Source organism: Periplaneta americana, chromosome 2, assembly GCF_040183065.1.
Source record: "Periplaneta americana isolate PAMFEO1 chromosome 2, P.americana_PAMFEO1_priV1, whole genome shotgun sequence".
NCBI classification, from domain to species: domain Eukaryota; kingdom Metazoa; phylum Arthropoda; class Insecta; order Blattodea; family Blattidae; genus Periplaneta; species Periplaneta americana.
Genome location: NC_091118.1, coordinates 9,888,221 through 9,905,156, shown reverse-complemented (window position 1 = coordinate 9,905,156; position 16,936 = coordinate 9,888,221). Strand labels below are relative to the sequence as shown.

Here is a 16,936-nt window from a genome sequence, read left to right as displayed (position 1 = left end):
GGGTTGAATAATTATGAATAGTGGGAAGATTATGCACATTACGCTTAACATACAGAAGACAGTCGAGAATAAACATTGACGGTAACGTAAGTGTTATGCTCTGACCTGGATTCCAACCCACGACCGGGGCTTGCACATAGTATTGATTTACAATTATCAATATCATGCGTAGAAAACTCCATGTTTGTGTTGTTTCCGTGGTTACCATGGAGCTATTGATCAAATATTAATGAATGTGTGGAAAAGTGGCACATGGGCAGTATTATATTTCTCTGTTGTGAGGTAAACATTCTGAGAAATGAGGGCGACAAGCGAGCCATACACGAACACTACGATGGCTTTCCTCCACATACATGCTAATCACATGAGATTTGAGGCTTTCGAATTCGAGTTCAGCTGCCTCTAATAAACCTCAGCACAGGTTGGTAACCCGAAAATATTCCCTAGAAAGGAGTCGTTGATGTTTCTAGTAGCCAGAGCCATTGCCAGTCCTGGTGTTTGTGTTACGACCCGCTTAACAAAATGTGTATCAGCTCTGCCAGAGGTGACATCTGCATGTCATTCCGTCTGTACCGGTATCTATGTTGTTTGCTTTCATCACAATTTGCTGGAGAGCAACTTCTTGTTTCCATGGTTAGCTACCCAAGCTGCTCATTTCCAGAACAGATGAAGGCGAACTGACTAGTAACATCTGACCCGCTTTTAGCTAACAATTGTTATTTAAAGAATTATGGTCACCATACGTCAAGTTATAATTGGTAAACCTGTGGACCGTGTACCCACTGATACGTTATCGTAAGTCACAGTCTATATCAACATCCGTTAGCACTTATTTTCTACTTTCCTTCACATTTATTTGCATTTCTGTCTTCCTCCGTGACATGTTTCACTGTTCATCCAGCCAGGGATTCAGTCGCGTCACAGACTTAATGGCTTATTTATTGATCATGCTCCAAAGCCTGCTACAGCAATCACGTGACCTTGCGTTGTGGGCTGTGGTTGGGAATCCCGTAGCTGTTTGCTGCATTGCGGGCTTGGCTGTTGAAGTATTTTCCAGCTTCTTTGCTATCCAGTGTTTGTAACGCATCTTATTGTGTTTCATAGAAAGTGGGGTTGATATTGGTAAGTTATGCATCCTGCAACAGTTCTAGCATTCCTTATTGAAACAATAGTTCGAAGGAAAACTTTATTATCCTTCTTTCTTACATTCTGTGTAGTTACCATATCTCTTTACCACAGTGACGTGTTACAAACCAGGTCTGTAGAGTGCTCAGTCAAACGCCACAAATCTGCCTCATTTCCTATGATTCACGATTAGGCCTAGATGTAACCTAAGCATTCAAAGTTGATAGTTTCCTCATTTCAGATAATATTTGAAGATTTTTGAGTTCATTAAAGATAGCACACTTACTATATTTTTTCTCCGAGATTCATATTCTTTCAATCAACGATCAACCAATGCTATCAGTAATTTGTCGGCAGACCGTTGCACGCTTTCAGTAACATAGAAGAGGAAGCAGTCTGGATTTGTACACGAAATATACTGTATCATATCTCGTTCACTTATAATTTATTCAGTTTAAGTATAGCGTACGTGTAAATATGTTCCCATAAAAGCTGTGTGTGTGATGCAGTGAATTCTGGTTCCAGTTTCCTGATTCGTCAGTTTCGTTGCCTTGGCAGCTTCAGCATTCCCTGCGCACTTCTTTCCAGTCTTGTAACTCTCCACGTTTCCTTGCAGAGTAAGTATAAATATCAGTGCTGAAGTCGTATTTTAAACCAGCGTTTCTCAAACTTTTTGAAGTGGGGACCACTTTTTTAATTCAGAACAGTTCCGCGGACCACCTTACTCTTGTTCCCTTCGAAAGCAAATTTATCATTTTTGTAGCATATTTTAATACCGTTTTATTTATATTTTAAAATAGAATTAATTAATTAAAATAAATTTATAATTCAATTAATTGTATATTAGTATTAAGTAATTAAGTTTATGTTAATAGAAGAAAATTCATTTTCGTTTTTTTTAAATAATCCAAGCCTATTAGAGTTTGGATAATCTTTAACTTATTAACTAAAAAAAAAATGTTGGTACTCAAATTAATGAGATGGATGAGCTTGCCGATTCTTTCACAGTTCAATATTTGGACGTCTAGATATTTCATTAATGGCACTATAATTAATATATTTCTTCACACACAGCTTCTGAACTATTAGCACTGCCTAAATGAATCGCATCATCACGCTCCTTTCTTTTCAAACATCGGATCGAAGCCAGTTTTTCATTGTGTATAACGGGCACTGTTTAACAGAGACATGGACAACTACTAGCGTGTACCACATAAGAAGGATTTCAAACAAATAAGTGCTCACAGGCAAGAAACGAATCGACAATGCACAGAATCTTTTTTAAGTTACTTGTGATTGGCCACGAAAAAAAATATTTAGAAAAGTATTGTAATTTGAATTTCTGGATCTGATTCGCCCGGATTTTAAAATAGGCGGAGTGTAAAATTTCTTATATCGTTATCTGAAAAAAAAAAAAAAAAACAGAAATAAAAAGAAATAACGCAGAAACAAGTAAAGATGCAATTTGGCACGTTCTATTTTGGTGTACGACGTACAGCATGTGACCATTTCCCATATCAATGTGCAGACTATTAAGAAAGTCATAAATACGTGAAAAGATTCAGTAAGTTACTTTGGTCCTCTGCTATGAATTCGGGTGGACCCTGTCTAGGTTACAGGTGCGGCGCCAAATGTGCAGGAAAAGATGGCGAGAAGCACCACGTTCATAGTTCTTTAAATCCCTCTTTTGTTGCTGAGAGTAGAGTGGGAAGTCGATAGACGGGTAGGGTAATGAATTTCATAAAATGTCAGTACTTGGATTAAAATTGAAAGGCGATTGCCATGTGTCATTTACAAATTCAGAGATTTGCAGCTAGTGTGATATGCAATTCGTTTGAATTTTATTTTTTCTTCTGTCTTTTTCGAAGGACCACAAGGTCAGACCTCGAGGACCACAGGTGGTCCGCGGACCATAGTTTTAGAAACGTTGTTTTAAGTTACTGTGAGGATTTTCTTTAATATACAGATATAATTCTAAGCCTAATACATGGACTAAGTGTGATGAAACAAATTTAGACATAGTCTGTAGATTGCATTGTCATAATAGTTATAGTTCCACTATATTCATTATTTTATAGTTTTTTTCTAATTTGCAGATATACAATAGTGTTTGCATTTCAATAATGGATTTCAGTTTTCTTGTATCATAATTCTTTCACTAAAAGATAATCGACTGGATTTTGCTGATTTTGTCGCAGTTGTTGCCTGGTTCTTCTTGGAGTAAGGCATTTAATGTATTAGACATAATATATCGACTATTATTATTATTATTATTATTATTATTATTATTATTATTACACCTTACATAGAGCAAATTGAAATTGTCAACTAATGATATTTCCAATTATTTATTAACAAACTATTGTTGAAGTTTATTTATGCGCCTACTAGTGGTAGTTTTTATAAACTAAATTTTCTTTTAATAACTATTCTGCATAAAAAGTTGATGTGTTAAAATCTATTAAATGTATTGTAGTGGACATGATTTTTAATTCGTAGAAGAGCTTGTCAATGACATCCGACTTCCTTCGAGTCATTGTAAACTGCAGCTGATTTCATCAGTGCTTATAACAACTTTCCTTTCAATTAACCCAGAGCTGGGCACCAAGAGCGAATTCTACTCTCTCACGGGGAGCCATGTGACTTCTCTTCAACCCCTTTCTTCCCCACCGAACACCGCGCAGCGTTCATGCCGTGATGGATCAATATTAAGCGTCCCAGTTTAGAGTTTGGATTCGCTCCTGGTGCCCAGCCCTGAATTAATCAATGCTGTTGAACTCACCGGGTATCAAAACTGGTGAATATGAAGAATTGCAGCTGTCAGGTTTGTGATTGCTTGCCCTGTGTAGCGCTTGGTGGGCGACAGGGGTGCAATAAGAAGTTAACAGAAAATCAACAATGTTGGCACATTTTACAATGCCTAACGGGCTTGCCAATAGATCAAACATAATGCAAATGAAGACGATGCCCTCTCACATAGGCTTAATCTAATTAAGAGTAGAAAACTGTGTATTAAAACACATATTTACTTTAAGATTTTAGTTAATTTCACATTACGTGACGTGGATTTTCAAATACTGATTTGAACTATCCAAATTAGCTGTATGATTATTGTACAGACCGTGTCGAACGGGACGGTACCGCTATTTTACAAAGTCCCGGTAATACAAGGACATCATTTTACTTTTACTAACATTTCTGATATTAACCTGGCTATACCTTTGGATCAACGGTTGCTACCCCCTTCCACGACTGGAGTTCGATGGCGTAATATACAAACAAATCACTTTACTAATTATAGGAGGGAAGAAAAGTAGTTCATCCATTTACGTAAAATAGGAAATATCACACTTTTGAGTTTGATAATTTTAATTAGGTTTTTGTTTAATCAGAATACAGTAAAGTATTAACAATAGCCCTAGGCCTAAGTGTTTTTATACTCACGAACTGAACTGTCCATGTGGACGTATTCATTATGCAATGTATATTATACTGTCTACAACACATTAGCGTACAATATAGAGCAGACGTCTCAATAGGGCCTTCTCAGAGCACTTCCTCCTCTTTCTCTTTTTCAATGTAAGAGTGGAACAAGATGCAGGATCAGTTCGTGTATCTCCGGATGACGTCATTGACCGCGACGTTTGAGTAGACATCTGCAACCGCTACGATATAACAGTCAGTCATTGTGTCCATCTCCGAGGAAAGAATGTTCTTATTACCGCAGATGTATGAAGAAATAAAAGCTTTCATAGGGAAAGCGAAATTGTGGGAGACGCAAGTTTCAGTGGATAAATGTTACCACTTTATTAATCTAAAATTGTTACCTGATTTGAATCAAGACCAGTGTAACAAATATAAAGATGTACTGAAGGACTTGAGAAAAGAATTTCAGACCAGATTTAAGATTTGAATAGTTCTAATTTAAAATAATTGCTTGTGAATTTCTAAGATGTTTAGGTTATATTTAATTATTGAAAACATTACGAAATATATTATTTAACTATTATTGTAATTAATAGTCTATATTAATATTAGCGTAACGTAAGAATACTTACTTTAATAACCAACAAGTTTAATTGTAATTTTATTATTATTATCTAATTGAATTTTATTTTATTAAATAGTCCAAATCTGTGGAGTAACGGTCAGCGCGTCTGGCCGCGAAACCAGGTGGCCCGGGTTCGAATCCCGGTTGGGGCAAGTTACCTTGTTGAGGTTTTTTCCGGGGTTTTCCCTCAACCCAATACTAGTAAATGCTGGGTAACTTTCGGCGCTGGACCCATTTTACCGGCATTATCACCTTCATATCATCCAGACGCTAAATAACTTAGATGTTGATACAGCGTCGTAAAATAACCCAATTAAAAATATTTTATTAAATATAGTATAAACTCAAAAAAAGAGCGATACCAAAAACTTTTCCTAGAAATGAAATATTGTTATTGTTTGGTCAACTGTCCGAAGACAGGTCTGAACCTCACAAGTGATACCAACAAGGCACCACTTATGAGTCAACTAGGCCAGGAGATAATGGAGTAAAGTGGCAGGTTCCTTGTGCTTAAATAATTACGTAACATGTATGGTTCTTCATGCTTCAGATGTCTTCTTTTTACTCATTGATAGTATATAATTAGAAAATAAATGTATTATTATTATTATTATTATTATTATTATTATTATTATTATTATTATTATTATTACTGCAAACTACTTAAGAAATTCCTTCCGAAAACAACCGTCTATAGTGACAGTACAACTCAAAAGTGCAGCTTTGTGGCATTTCTCCCGCGACAGTTACAACTTACCTCGCTCATGCGTGTGACATGAATCAGATCGGCTATCTTCGGGTACTGCGCTTATCTCTTCAGCTGACTATGTTATCTAGACTCGCTCTCTGTAACAACTTTTATGCGTTGGCCTTGAGACACCTGATATAGAGAATGAAGTTAAATTGAAAAATAATCATAATATGGATATTTAAACACATTTTTCAAAATGGTGGCGGTTCATTTCGATACAGGCTTGAGTTCTAATGTGTGTAATTCCAATTATCAGTTTCGTCCTTCGTACTAGTAACTCATGTTGAAATAATTCTGTACCTACTCTGTAAAAGAGTACCTTACGTACTGTACATTCAATCTTCACTTCTGCTCGATCCGAAAAGATAAAATTACTCAGACATGCTATCTACTGTCCGTCCAAGTGGTTATGTCGTAGGATCGAAGAAAGGAGGGAAATCACGTGACAGTTAATTACTTAACGAGGCCCTTTTATTTAAGTTATTTTAAACAGTTGTATGGGTATAATATTACGTAGACTCCAATTCCTAACAGAAATTAATGTTCTCAGAAAAGAGCTAAGACAGCCCAGCCACTAGCCTTTACAGAGAGGCGAATAGAAGCTGGTGGGGAAAACCGGGATGCGACGTAGGCAAATGGACGATAGTACCTGTGCGAAAATGATGGAATATTGAAAGTTCTTTCGTCATTGGAAAACGCGAACATATTTTTGGAACGTACTGTGACGGTAAGGCTACTATGACTGTATATGCAGTCTTGGATCTGTGTGGAGGACGGTTGAACTTCATTAGTAGAAGGGGTGAGAGTGAAGTACATTAAAAAACTCAGGTACAATAAAAATTAAAGTAAAAATGAAATGATATCCCTGTACAATCGTTTTATTAAAAATAGCACTTAAGTTATTATAACAACTTTTAAGGTTAAAATATGCTTAAATATTGGTCAATTATAACCTAAATTCAGTGATATTTTATGCATTAATTGATACACATTTCGTTAATAATTCAGAAATGCCTGAATTTTCAGAATTTTTGTGGTGTAGTAGAGTTTATTCTCTGTCTGCCAGGAAGAAAAACATCCGTACGAAGGAGTATTTTCTATTACGAATATGATAAAATGATCAAAAGAGAAATTCCTATCAAGCAGCGTTGAAAGAATTAGAGCTAGCCTATGCTAACTGTAAGACAAAATTGTGACATGGAGTGTGTTAGGTTTTATGACAAGATGCTGAAAGATCGAAATTCGTAACAAAGTAAGATGATCTGGAAAATACTCAAGATAATGATCGTGGCGAAATGAAGGCCACGCTGTATATGAACCCAGTGTGTCCTGTCAGGATTGCCGATTTCAAGTTAAAATAATGAATCCTACAATGTCTTTAATTGAATAGCAGCCTAGAAGAAGGTTGTAACCCTCATTTCTCATGTCGCCCTCGGTAGCGCAGTTGGTATAGCGCTGGATTTCTATGCTCGGGGTTGCGGGTGCGATACCGGCCGATGGCATTTAATTGTGTTTATGCTCGACCATGCCGAAATGTACAAATTATACACCTGGTAGCAGTCCTTTAATGCATGTCATTAAAGTACACCTACTCATTAAAGCACAGGTCTTCAGCCAATGATAACTCAGCTTATATGTGTTCAGCCAATGAGAAGTCAGCTTTGTACCTTTATAAAACCGCAAGTATCGATTATTCTCGGATATGCAATCGAAAGAGAATTAGCGAAAAGTCACGGAGGCTGAAATCCAATACTGTCGCAGAAGGTTATGTTCTGTTACTATAATAATTAGCATTAATTGTAAATAATATTCAAATAAATTCAATTTGTCATCTCGTTTTTCAATGTCGAATTCAATAATCAAGGTTATAATATTATAATATTATCAAGTTTAACGGGACTACATCAAGGTCAATGACATTATTATTCCTCGGAAAAAATCAATACTTTCGCGTCTGTGCACATCTCACAATTCACGACCTAGAACAAGATCACTTCCGATCTTGTCAGATACAAATAAAATGTATACATCTGAATACCGGTAATTTCAAGTTAGAAATATGGTCGAGCATAAAAAGTCGTATGAAACTCGCCTATAATGGTAATTAAGAAGCTCGTATGAAAATTATGAAACTCGCTTGCTCTCGTTTCATAAACATCCATACTCACTTCTTAATTACTATCATTATAGGCTCGTTGCATAATGTACTATTAAATGCGACAGGCTCATGTCAGTAGATTTACTGACATGTAAAGAACTCTTGTGGCATAAAAATTCCGGCATTCCAACGATGCTGATACAACCTCTGCAGTTGCGAGCGTCGTTAAATAAACCATAATATACTGTATTTAATTTCTCATAAGTTGACTTTTTCATGAATAATGGTTGTTAATGATGCGCAATGTGTAATGCTTGTGCTCGTGTTAAAATCAGCACACATGTCTAATTGTCAGCCTTGCTCAAAAAATTAAAAGTATGTACAGTACTAAGTTATGTGCTTTTCCTCATTTTTGAAGAATTTCGCATTTGCTGGTTACAACCCTGTTCAGGGCGGCTATTCAATTTTTGTAAAGTAAGGATGCAATGGAATTCCATTAATATTATTTCTATATTGTAATCCAATTGTTATGCAGAAGGATTTTATTAGACAAAATAATTTAATCTTCTTTTTTTCTTAAGAATATAAGCTTTTATACAACCTTTCATAATAGCTTTTTATCATTTATTTCCAGTTATATTTGATTTCGTGTTGTATTATTTTATTCCGATTTTTATCATTTTATCGTTTTCCATTATTTCATTTCTTTTTTTTAACATTTGATTTTGTTTTTAAATTTTTGTTCTTCATTATTTTATTAGGTTTTTTATTATTTTCTTTCGTTTTTCCATCATTGCATTTCTTTCCTTATTATTTAGATTTCGCATTTTATTATTTTATTGCGTTTCTATTAAATTATATCGTTTTTAATACTACATTTAGTTTTTAATTACGATCTTTGTCATTTTTTTTTCGTTTTCTACTATTTTCTGTCGGTCTTTGTTATTTCAGTTCGGTTTTTATTACTGTGTTCAGTTTTTTATTACTTTCTTTTTCTTGCATTATTTTACTTCGTTTTTTAATATTTTATTTTTGTCCTATTATTTTATTTCGTTTTTTAATATTTTATTTTTGTCCTATTATTTAATTCGTTTTTTAATATTTTATTTTTGTCCTATTATTTTATTTCGTTTTTTAACATTTTCTTTTTGTCCTATTATTTAATTCGTTTTTTAATATTTTATTTTTGTCCTATTATTTTATTTCGTTTTTTAACATTTTCTTTTTGTCCTATTATTTAATTTGTTTTTTAATATTTTATTTTTGTCCTATTATTTTATTTCGTTTTTTAATATTTTATTTTTGTCCTATTATTTAATTCGTTTTTTAATATTTTATTTTTGTCCTATTATTTTATTTCGTTTTTTAATATTTTATTTTTGTCCTATTATTTTATTTCGTTTTTTAATATTTTATTTTTGTCCTATTATTTTATTTCGTTTTTTAATATTTTATTTTTGTCCTATTATTTTATTTCGTTTTTTAACATTTTCTTTTTGTCCTATTATTTAATTCGTTTTTTAATATTTTATTTTTCTCCTATTATTTTATTTCGTTTTTTAATATTTTATTTTTGTCCTATTATTTAATTCGTTTTTTAATATTTTATTTTTGTCCTATTATTTTATTTCGTTTTTTAATATTTTATTTTTGTCCTATTATTTTATTTCGTTTTTTAATATTTTATTTTTGTCCTATTATTTTATTTCGTTTTTTAACATTTTCTTTTTGTCCTATTATTTAATTCGTTTTTTAATATTTTATTTTTGTCCTATTATTTTATTTCGTTTTTTAATATTTTATTTTTGTCCTATTATTTAATTCGTTTTTTAATATTTTATTTTTGTCCTATTGTTTTATTTCGTTTTTTAATATTTTATTTTTGTCCTATTATTTAATTCGTTTTTTAATATTTTATTTTTGTCCTATTATTTAATTCGTTTTTTAATATTTTATTTTTGTCCTATTATTTTATTTCGTTTTTTAATATTTTATTTTTGTCCTATTATTTAATTCGTTTTTTAATATTTTATTTTTGTCCTATTATTTTATTTCGTTTTTTAATATTTTATTTTTGTCCTATTATTTAATTCGTTTTTTAATATTTTATTTTTGTCCTATTATTTTATTTCGTTTTTTAATATTTTATTTTTCTCCTATTATTTTATTTCGTTTTTTAACATTTTCTTTTTGTCCTATTATTTAATTCGTTTTTTAATATTTTATTTTTGTCCTATTATTTTATTTCGTTTTTTAATATTTTATTTTTGTCCTATTATTTAATTCGTTATTTAATATTTTATTTTTGTCCTATTATTTTATTTCGTTTTTTAATATTTTATTTTTGTCCTATTATTTAATTCGTTTTTTAATATTTTATTTTTGTCCTATTATTTAATTCGTTTTTTAATATTTTATTTTTGTCCTATTATTTTATTTCGTTTTTTTAATATTTTATTTTTGTCCTATTATTTAATTCGTTTTTTAATATTTTATTTTTGTCCTATTATTTTATTTCGTTTTTTAATATTTTATTTTTGTCCTATTATTTAATTCGTTTTTTAATATTTTATTTTTGTCCTATTATTTAATTCGTTTTTTAATATTTTATTTTTGTCCTATTATTTTATTTCGTTTTTTAACATTTTCTTTTTGTCCTATTATTTAATTCGTTTTTTAATATTTTATTTTTGTCCTATTATTTTATTTCGTTTTTTAATATTTTATTTTTGTCCTATTATTTAATTCGTTTTTTAATATTCTATTTTTGTCCTATTATTTTATTTCGTTTTTTAATATTTTATTTTTGTCCTATTATTTAATTCGTTTTTTAATATTTTATTTTTGTCCTATTATTTTATTTCGTTTTTTAACATTTTCTTTTTGTCCTATTATGTCCTTTGAGACCGGTAGAAATTTTTTTTTTTTACTTTTAATTTTTTTTAATTAAAAGCTCCAGGTTAACTTTGACCTTTGATTTTACAAAAGTATGATTATACAAATTGAAATATAAATAGGTTATGCTGAAGAACATTTATTAATAAGACCGTCAAAGACGGAGGTATTTGTTTAATTTATGTTATGTCTCTTAGTAAAGGGTTGGCATGAAGAAGCAGCTTATTCCTGTATGTAGTCTGTAGATCTTGAATATGGTCAACCAGGGAGGGTATATGAAGTTCACTGTAGAGTTTGACATTGTTCGTGAGGTAGTGTGCACCAGTGATTGTTCTGCAGGCAGCTCTTCTAAGATAAATGTTTGTCTAGAATCATTCAGAAAATTATTTTAAATGTAAGTTCAAATTCCGAAATTTTTTTCATTATACGCAAGAAATATTTTTGTGTTATGTTTTTTGTGTTTTATACTATGTAACATCCTTTTTGTATCCAGTACACATTTTTTCAAGTATTACGATAAATTTTGAATCCCTAGTGTGTTATAATTTTATCAGTAGCAGTGATAAATTAAAAGAAAAAGTTTTTTCGTAAAAAATTCAATTCACTTTCCCCGGAAAATAGTACGTGATGGGGAAATTTGGATTTTAAATTCAGATTTAGGATACACATATTAGTAATATTCACCTATTTTTATTTCGGAGCAAGACAAGAGGTAAAAATTAAATACTGAATCAGTGTTTTAGATGGTATGAGATAGTTCAAATTGTTATTATTTTTTTAATTCTTATTGGATTTTGATGCAGTATCGGACTTCATGGCTCCCTGACTGCACTATGATGTTGTTGTTCCTTGTGTTGTTAGTTCACAGAATCTCTTCTTCGCACAAATTCGAAGACGTCGATGTCCTTGAAAATGTTTGGAAATTTGTTTGTACTTCCTTACACAGTATCGCAAGACCACCAGTGAAATTATACGGCGTTCTGTGCAGTCTGAAGTCCTCTACATTATAGTCCCCAATTCCTTTAATGAAATAATTTGGGCTTCTTTGAAGTCGACTGTAAAACTTCCTTATAATTTTGATAAGAACTTCACGTATATATGGCATATTGAGATCTTAATGTATTTGAGATGTTCTAGTAAACCAGTCAGACTCATGAATCAGTCGAGAGCTTTGTTTTGTGCAACCTGTAGTGGTTTAAAAGCAATGCTGTTCAAATAGCTCCAGGAAGGTGCAGCATTGTTATTCTTGTGGATCTGGAGTATTTTGCCCCTCTGGCAGCAGATGTCTCTGGTTCATGGCACTGTACTGCCATCTATTACAGGAACATTGAACGATGTGGTGTGAGAGTCCGCCATCTCGTGGAAGTAAAAAAGCCGATGCTCGTCTATTTTTATCTATATTGCCAATATAAAGGCAGATAATAATAGATATAAAACATTATCACTTATAGCGTCTCCTGTAACATTTTAATGCCTTGCACTTTTGATTAGTGAAAAATAATCGCGTTTCAGTCTTTCCACTTATCTAGTTTTCTTCCATTTCATCTTTATCGAAATTACTTTACACTATTAGCGTTGGCAGCATTGTATCTAAGTTTTGTGGATACGTGGCAATTGTGTAACCAAGACGGAAGTTTATGTTATTCCTTCTCGAATAGATATAGTTATATTTTCTTTGTGACATTTTATTAGTCGTTGTGTTTTCCAATAATACGTGGATTGTTTGATATCATATAAATAATTAGTTAAACCGTTTTGTTTTAGTAGTTACTGTATTTTGTATCTTCCTAACCTTCCAAGTAAGTATTTGGTCGATCTTAATATCAACTATTCTTGCTGTTTTCAGAGAAAATATTTCTTGGAATATAAGATTGAAGTGTACGAAATAATATTTAACATTTACTTGCATTGTAACGTTAAAGGCAGTGACACAGCCAGAATTTTAATTAGGGATTGAGGAGAGGGTGCTAATATGAGAAACATGCTTCCAAGAACACGGCACTGCTTAAATCACGGCCGTTTACAGCCTATACTGTGAATCAAACTTCCTTAGGCCTATTTGATTGCCATGACAGGATATTGCTAATACACACAATAAAGCCAAGAAGGTAATTTATTAGGAGACGTCGTTGCATATAGACCACTTTTACACTAAACCGAACCTTACTGTATACAACGTATACTAAAACACTAACCTAACCTAACGTAACCTGTTACGGATTAAGGTAAAGGTAGGTTAGTTTAGGGTTTTAGTATATCTTGTAAAAACAAATTTATGTTCAGTGTAAAAGTGGTCTATATGCAACGACGTCTCCTAGCAAATTACCCCGCTGGTTATATAATATCGTGAATATTACCCATGAATTGAAAAAACAAAAGCTTCATTATCCAAACCACCACTCTCCGTGGTTGCGCCAATGGGTAAACGCGAAACAGTTTTTGAATAAATATTTCTGTGTTGATTTCTGCAGAAAAAAAAACCTTAAGCTAGGACTACACCAAAGAAGGCACATTTTTTATTTCATTACCTTATGTGAGATGTTTATATAGTGATTAAATACGTGGTTTTAGTTTGCAGCCACAATTAGGCTACTTTCAACATAAAATTCGTTTCATACATAGGCCTGTTTCCCTATTTATATCCTATTGTAATGCACTGTTTTAGCCCTCCTCCTCTCTTGTTATAGTTACTAATATAATATGCGAGGGGTCCAGGACGAATTACTAGGAAAGTGGTCATTTTTCGTATTGTATCCTGGACCTCTCGAGTGTTACATTTGTAAGAAATAGGAGGGGGGGAAAGCTAGACAGTGCATTAGAATATATAAAGGTAATTTCCTAGGAGACGTCGTTGGATATAGACCACTTTTACACTAAACCTAACCTTAGTGTATACGACGTATACTAAAACATTAACCAAACCTAACGTAACCTGTCACAGATTAAGGAAAAGGTTAGGATAGGTTAGTTTAGGGTTTTAGTATATCCTGCGAAAACAAATTTTAGGTTTAGTGTAAAAGTGGTCTATATGCAACGACGTCTCCTAGCAAATTACCAATATAAGTTACAGGTAAGTGTCAACTATTTGTATGGTGAAAATATTTGTGGCTGCAAATTAAAACCACGTGTTTTTCACTATATACGTCACACAGAAGCCAACGAAGGAAAGAAAAATAGTAACTTATAAGGTGTAACTTTCAAATGTTAAAAAAAAAAAACGAATTCTATATAATACCATGGAAAACAAAGTAGATGTAGCACATGGCGCCTACCGATATTTTATAGTTAGCTAATGTAAGTTGCCAATATTCCCAGATAAAACATATATTTTACTAACACATACTAAATAGAAAATAATATAAAATCAAACTGTATTTCAATTTGCCGTCTCATTCTGCATTGCATTCGCAGTATACTGCAGATTGTAATTTCTTAAGCATTTTCTCTCTCTCTCTGCAGCCTGAGGTTTATTGTGCTTATCACTTCTATTCTGTGAATGATTGGGAACCAAATGGCTGTGCTCTTGTACAAGTACAGCATGCTGTATCATGAACAACCAGTCTGAGTTGTGGATTATGAAGATGATATGTGAATTACTAAGAATTGATTGTCCGCTGTTGCATTGCACAATTACCGTCAGTTTTCTGTTATTTAATTTCCAGGAGGAATATCCAATGAATCTAGAACATCACACAATTCTTTGAAAAATTCTGATGAGTTACTGTGACTTGTTACAGTTTGTGGTAATGTTACTGACTGTGCTGATGATTTCTTTTTACCTTCATTCTCGATAGCAAGTTTGCTATTTGCTGCTAGGATGAGGAGTGTGGAAATAAAAGTCATCATGCAATGGAGAATATCGGTATCTATACAGAATTTACAGAATCCTGGAAAGTCCTGATACTTTTTGAAGTTTGTGGGCATTCTATTTGTAAAATAAGAAACAGCTGATTGATTTGTCCAGTTTTCTCTCTCTAAATCCTTGGGACTGTTCAAGGAATTAAGCTAACTGTCCATCTTGAATTGCTCTTCCATGAAAAATATATTCCATCCTACCCTTGCTGTAAATGAGGACTGCAAGCGAAGTACAAAATAAAATAAAATTCAATTATGTTAAATTTAAGTGAAAACAAAAATTGAAAGTAATATCAAAAGTCGCAAAAATGGCCGAGAATGTACTACCAAAATTGAAAAAATTAGCCTAAAAACGAAACAGTCCAAAAGTGACGAAATTGATCTTAAAAACTGTGAGTCTTACAACCAGAAATCAGTCATTAGGATTTATGTACTTATCAACGAAGTCTGCAAATTCTTAGATTAAAAGTAAAATGTTACCAACGTCAGGCCGTGCTGATTATGTTATTGTTCTAACACTGCTGACAGTGCAACATGTGTAAATGAGCAACTGTTGTTTTCCGCGGTCATGAAATTTGTTGCAACTCTCTATAATTATGTCAAGTTTGTACTGAATTGCAAATAAAGAAAATGAGTAATAAATGTTAAAGTAACCTAGAAGCGATTCATCTAAAAGTGGAAATGTATCTAATCTTCTCCACTTCCATGATATACTGAGGATAAACATTGGTATTTGTCAGTCAGTGAAGCTGTATTATTTTTCTAATCTAATATTTTGAGAACGAATTTTTACGGACTTGCTAACATATTTGAGCAAGCCGAAATACTTGATAGAAATAATGTTGAAAGCTGCATTCCACTCATTCATTACAGTTTCTGTAAGATCATTGGAGTACGTGTCAATGGAAGTGACTTGTGAATAGTATTTGTAGGTTTCACTGTTTTCTTGCTTTCTGGTGTGCAGAATGGCAAAACCAAATCCTATCCCCGACCTCAAGCAGTGAGTGAAGACCCTGGAGGGACAAGTTAGACTGCTGCTTCCTCTCATAGAGGAAGTGAGGGTCCTCAAGGAGAGGTTGGACTCGCGGTCCCTGCATGGCCTGGAGGCAAGGAAGGAAGAGGAAAAAGTAGGGAGCAGCGGCGACATTGAGGAGCTGAAGGAGGAATTGAAGCTGAGAGAGAGGGAATTAAGAGAAAGACAGGCTGAACTGGAAAAGCTGAAAGAAGAATCAGAAAGGGTAAGAGTTCCGCTGTTGCCATATTTACAGTTACTACTGAACAACTTATATTAGATCACAGTTAAGGTTTTATTCCACAGAACTATTTGCTACTACCAGACATTCAGAAAATGGGTGACAACGAAAATTGAAAAATATTTAAGACAAATTTTTTAGCCATGTATATAATGCGAAAGATAGAATTAGAAATGCCGTGTTGTTTAGTGCAATACATTCAGTAGTTGGTTGTGAGTTATTCTGTTTCTCATCGTACTGCCACCTTACTGACTGGGCTACGTCTGAACCTGATTCCTTTGTGGTTACAGGAGAAAGCAGAACTGAGGCAGAAATATGAAGGAGAGCACCAGTTGCGGCTCCAGCAGGAAAAAGTAAGTGATGAGCTGTTACCATGGTTACAGACCATGGTAATTGGACAGTTGAGGGTACATTAAAGGTTGGAGCAGTAAACACGAAAAATTTTAAAATAGGCAGACATGCAGACGCTAAGGTGTTTTCAAATAGGCACTTAATTGAATGATAAATATGGGTACTCCATTATATATCACAATGTAGTGACAGTAATATTACTTGCAATATCTGAAAGACGAAAATGGCGATAGCTGAGTGACAGGAGGCCGAGGACAGTGAGGAGGTTTGAGTGGGTTAGGTGAGGGGCTAGCTGAAGTGTGATTTATATGGCACTGCTTGTATTTGCTTTGAACAAGCTTCCTTATTCGCCGGTCAATTTGCTGGCTATATTTTCTAATGAAGCTGCTTATTTATTTCACTAGCGTCTTATTTTGAATTCCCATTGACTGAAACACACTCAATGACAAGTTGAACGTGTGCAACATTAATGCTCAGTGAAAGCGATAAGCCGGTTGATTTTACTAGCAGCTTCCAAAGGAATGGGATGTCAGGACTTCAGGGACTGAATCTCTGAA

At 33.0% G+C, this 16,936-nt stretch overlaps 2 protein-coding genes across 3 annotated transcripts in view; both read left to right on the top strand.

Annotated features, from left to right (window-relative positions):
- Positions 1–16,936, top strand: part of LOC138713138 (ankyrin repeat and death domain-containing protein 1A-like) — a 72,523-nt gene that overhangs the window by 12,049 nt on the left and 43,538 nt on the right. Inside the window, exon 2 of the mRNA XM_069844940.1 lies at positions 1,651–1,742. The gene's annotated coding sequence lies outside the window, so the exon portion shown is untranslated. The remainder of the gene's footprint in view (positions 1–1,650; positions 1,743–16,936) is intronic.
- LOC138713020 (26S proteasome non-ATPase regulatory subunit 10-like) overlaps positions 1–16,936 on the top strand; it is a 139,056-nt gene that overhangs the window by 115,794 nt on the left and 6,326 nt on the right. For both annotated transcript variants that reach the window (XM_069844711.1, XM_069844706.1), the window contains exon 3: positions 16,319–16,381. In XM_069844711.1, coding sequence (XP_069700812.1) covers positions 16,319–16,381 — 63 coding nt within the window. The remainder of the gene's footprint in view (positions 1–16,318; positions 16,382–16,936) is intronic.